Source organism: Zalophus californianus, chromosome 17 (genome assembly GCF_009762305.2).
Source record: "Zalophus californianus isolate mZalCal1 chromosome 17, mZalCal1.pri.v2, whole genome shotgun sequence".
NCBI classification, from domain to species: domain Eukaryota; kingdom Metazoa; phylum Chordata; class Mammalia; order Carnivora; family Otariidae; genus Zalophus; species Zalophus californianus.
In genome coordinates, this window is record NC_045611.1 from 58434799 (window position 1) to 58439648 (window position 4850).

Sequence of the window (4850 nt, forward strand, 5' to 3'; positions counted from 1 at the left end):
TTCTGTGGGGTTATCTTCAGATGATGGACGAAGCAGGAAACAGAAGCCCGAAGAACTTCACCAACTCAGAAAGCAGAGCGGGGGCATCCACACCTCCTGCCCCCGTCAGAGCCTCAGAGAACCATCCTTTTCTCCCTGAATAACCAAAAGATGCTCCACTTGCAAAGAAGACTGTCAGCAACCAGTGCGACCACAGCTCACAAGCCTGGCGAGGGGAGGCTCAACAAGATATAAGCTTCTGGCCAGGGACCGTGAGGCTGTCATTGTCCCTGAAGACCTCAGAATCAGAGCTCATTACCCACCCTCTGTGCCCACCCATGAGCAGCGGGGGCATGGCCCTTCCACTCTATCCGTCCCCTCTCTCCATGACACAGCTGAAAAGGAATACACCTCTCCATGGTGCAAAAGCCCAGTTCCACGGCAGGGGTGCTTGACTTTGGCAAGGGTGTGAACAAACAGGTCCTCTTCTACTCCTCTGGCAGGTGAACAAACTGACCCAGCCATGCTGGTGGGTGAGCGGACAGACAGGTTAAAATGAAAACCTGCCTTCCCTGATGCATCTCACACCTGTTATGATGTTTATCATTAAAAAGAAGGGGAAAAAAGAAGAGATAACCAATGCTGGAGAAGATGTGGAGATGATGACGATGAGGATGATGATGGTGGTGGTGATGGTGGTGATGGCGGTGATGGTGGTGATGGCGGTGATGGTGGTGATGATGAGGATGATGATGGTGATGATGGTGGTGGTGATGATGGTGAGGATGATGGTGGTGGTGGTGATGGTGGTGATGGCGGTGATGGTGGTGATGGCGGTGATGGTGGTGATGGTGGTGATGATGGTGGTGGTGATGGTGATGGTGAGGATGATGGTGGTGGTGGTGAGGATGATGGTGGTGGTGGTGATGGCGGTGATGGTGGTGATGATGAGGATGATGATGGTGATGATGGTGGTGATGGTGAGGATGATGGTGGTGGTGGTGATGGCGGTGATGGTGGTGATGATGAGGATGATGATGGTGATGATGGTGGTGGTGATGGTGAGGATGATGGTGGTGGTGGTGATGGTGGTGATGGCGGTGATGGTGGTGATGGCGGTGATGGTGGTGATGATGATGATGATGGTGATGATGGTGGTGGTGATGGTGAGGGTGATGGTAGTGATGGTGGTGATGATGGTGGTGGTGATGGTGAGGATGATGGTGGTGGTGGTGATGGTAGTGATGGTGGTGATGATGGTGGTGATGATGGTGGTGATGATGGTGGTGGTGATGGTAGTGATGGTGGTGATGATGGTGGTGGTGATGGTGAGGATGATGGTGGTGGTGGTGATGGTAGTGATGGTGGTGGTGATGGTGGTGGTGATGATGATGGTGAGGATGATGGTAGTAGTGGTGGTGATGGTGGTGATGATGAGGATGATGATGGTGATGATGGTGGTGGTGATGGTGAGGATGATGGTGGTGGTGGTGATGGTAGTGATGGTGGTGATGATGGTGGTGATGATGGTGGTGATGATGGTGGTGGTGATGGTGATGGTAGTGATGGTGGTGATGGTGGTGATGGCGGTGATGGTGGTGATGATGAGGATGATGATGGTGATGGTGGTGGTGATGATGGTGAGGATGATGGTGGTGGTGGTAGTGATGGTGGTGATGATGGTGGTGGTGATGGTAGTGATGGTGGTGATGATGGTGGTGATGATGGTGGTGATGATGGTGGTGGTGATGGTAGTGATGGTGGTGATGATGGTGGTGGTGATGGTGAGGATGATGGTGGTGGTGGTGATGGTAGTGATGGTGGTGATGATGGTGGTGGTGATGATGAGGATGATGTTGGTGATGGTGATGGTAGTAATGGTGGTGATGGTGGTGATGGCGGTGATGGTGGTGATGATGAGGATGATGATGGTGATGATGGTGGTGGTGATGGTGAGGATGATGATGGTGGTGGTGATGGTAGTGATGGTGGTGATGATGGTGGTGGTGATGATGATGGTGAGGATGATGGTAGTAGTGGTGGTGATGGTGGTGATGATGAGGATGATGATGGTGATGATGGTGGTGGTGATGGTGAGGATGATGGTGGTGGTGGTGATGGTAATGATGGTGGTGATGGTGGTGGTGGTGGTGATGAGGATGGTGATGGTAGTGATGGTAGTGATGGTGGTGATGGTGGTGATGGCGGTGATGGTGGTGATGATGAGGATGATGATGGTGATGATGGTGGTGGTGATGGTGAGGATGATGGTGGTGGTGGTGATGGTAGTGATGGTGGTGATGGTGGTGATGGTAGTGATGGTGGTGATGATGGTGGTGGTGATGGTGATGGTGAGGATGATGGTAGTAGTGGTGGTGATGGTAGTGATGGTGGTGATGGCGGTGATGGTGGTGATGATGAGGATGATGATGGTGATGATGGTGGTGGTGATGGTGAGGATGATGGTGGTGGTGGTGATGGTAGTGATGGTGGTGATGGTGGTGATGGTAGTGATGGTGGTGATGATGGTGGTGGTGATGGTGATGGTGAGGATGATGGTAGTAGTGGTGGTGATGGTGATCATTATCATGATTTTGTTATTATTTTTCCAGGATCCCGAGGAAGGAGGGCATTTGCAGTAGATAAGATCAGGAGCAGTGGCAAAGTGTCTGTATTTGGGCGGATTCTATTTCTGTTACAATGGGAAGTGATTGCAGAATTTTAACTCAGCAAGGGACATGATCTGATTTAGGTTCATTCTGAGTTCCTTTTGCGAAGCTTAGGATGAGAATTAAGTGAGTGACATACGTAAAACGTGTCACTGGGGTTGGCACACAGTGGATGCTCTGCGAGCCACAGTTGATGTGTCACCAGCTAGCTCCTCCTCTAGGCTGGGAGTTCCTTGGGGACAGGGTCTGTGTCTGATTTTATCTCAGTGTCCTCAGTGCCCAGCACAGAGCCTGGCACAGCACAGGTGTGTGTCTGTAAGAAATCGTCGGTTGCAAGCAACAGCAACTGACTCTGCCAGGAGCAAAGGAAGCCCAGGTCTCCGTGTCTCTAGCAGCAGGAGTTGAGGACCCCCTAAAATCTGCATACTCCTTGCAAGAATTCCCATTCTTTCCCTTTCCACTCTAACACTCTCAATCTTGCCATTGCTTTCTGCCTTGAAACTATCAGGATTTAACTCCGTGGGTCCTTTTCACTCAACATACGGAAGTCAAGTCTCCTGGGCCATTCCTTCTTCTTTGGACTCAAATCCCCTTATATATCTATGGGCAGAGAGGCAAAACACCCAGGCATTCCCTATTCCCTTTCCAGCTTTTATAGTCTGATATCACTGAAGCTGCTAAATTCAGCCATGCCTGAAGCCAACCCCGCTCTCCACTGCACTTATCATGTACTTCATGCATTTTGTACATTGTGTGACTCTCCCACCAGAATGTAAGTTCCATGAAGATAGGGCTTTGGTCTGTTTTGTTCACCATAGTATCCCCAGTGCTCAGAACAGTGCTTTGCACATAGTAGACACTCAACAAAGATGTGTTGATGGAATCAATAAATGGCTAACTTAAGCAAAAATATTGAAAACTACTGGAATTGTACGAGGCAGCTGGTAAAATCTGTGGAAAAGCCAAATCACGTTATCTCAGAAAACACAGAACTGAGACAATTCCATGAATACTAAAGGATTCTCTTCTGGAATCTGCAATGAGTTGACTCTGAACATTTTCCATCCTTGAGGCACAAGAAGGAATACAGGTCAAAGAAGGACAGGGTGCTCTAGGTGGACATCTCACCAAACTTAAGTACAGTACTTCCCTGTCTCTGTAAGAATGTGTTCAGCTGCAAGATATCAAATGTCTTTTAAAAGTGGCTTAAGTCAAAGAATGAGAAGAGAAGCCATAGACTAAGAGGAAATACTGCAAAAGACACATCTGATAAAGGACCACTATCCACAATATACAAAGAACTCTTAAAACTCAACAAGAAAAAGAAAAACTCAATTTAAAAATGGGCAAAAGGCTTTGATGCCACCTCAACAAGATGTACAGATAGCAAATAAGCATATGAAAACATGCTCCACATTATATATCTCAAGGAAATGCAGATTAAACAAGAAGATACCACTACAAACCTATTAGAATGCCCCCAATTCAGAACACCGACACCACCAAATGCTGGCGAGGATGTGGAGCAACAGGAACTCTCATTCCTTGTTGGTGGGAACATGAAATGGTGCAGCACTTTGGAGGACAGCTTGCAGTTTCTTATAAAATTAAATATATTCTTATCATATGATCTGGCAACTGAACTCCTTGATATTTAACCAAAGGAGTTGAAAACTTTTTATGTCCACACAAAAACTTGAATGGGGGGTTGTGGTGTTTATAGCAGCTTTATTCCTAACTGCCCAAACTTGGAGGCAACCAAGATGTCTTTCAGTAGGTGAAGGGATAAATAAACCATGGTCCATCCAGACTATGGAATATTATTCAGTGCTAAAAAGAAATGAGCTATCAAGTCATGAAAAGACATGGAGGACCTTAAATGCATATAATGAAGTGAAATAAGCCAATCTGAAAGGGCTAGGTACTGTGTGATACCAGCTATATAACATTCTGGGAAAGCCAAACACATAGAGAAAAGATCAGTGGCTGTCAGGGGTTGAGGAGAAGGAGTGACAAATAGGAGGAACACAGAGGAATTTCCAGGCAGTGAAACTACTCTGTATGATACTGTAGTGATAGACACATATCATTATTCATTTATCAAAACCCCTGGAATGTACAACACCAAGACTGAACCCTAGTGTAAACTGTGGATCCTGGGCAATAATGTGTCAATGCGTAGGCTCATCCCTTGTAATAAGT

General features: G+C 47.3%; 1 protein-coding gene across 1 annotated transcript; it reads right to left on the reverse strand.

Moving 5' to 3' along the window:
• Window positions 1-747: 747 nt before the first annotated feature.
• LOC118356431 (basic proline-rich protein-like) lies at window positions 748-2358 on the reverse strand (the record flags this gene model as incomplete). The annotated part of the gene is made up of 2 exons (XM_035724941.1): window positions 748-1766; window positions 2016-2358. Coding segments are annotated over 2 exons (1362 nt in total), but the record flags the coding sequence as incomplete, so codon positions are not given.
• Window positions 2359-4850: the final 2492 nt, after the last annotated feature.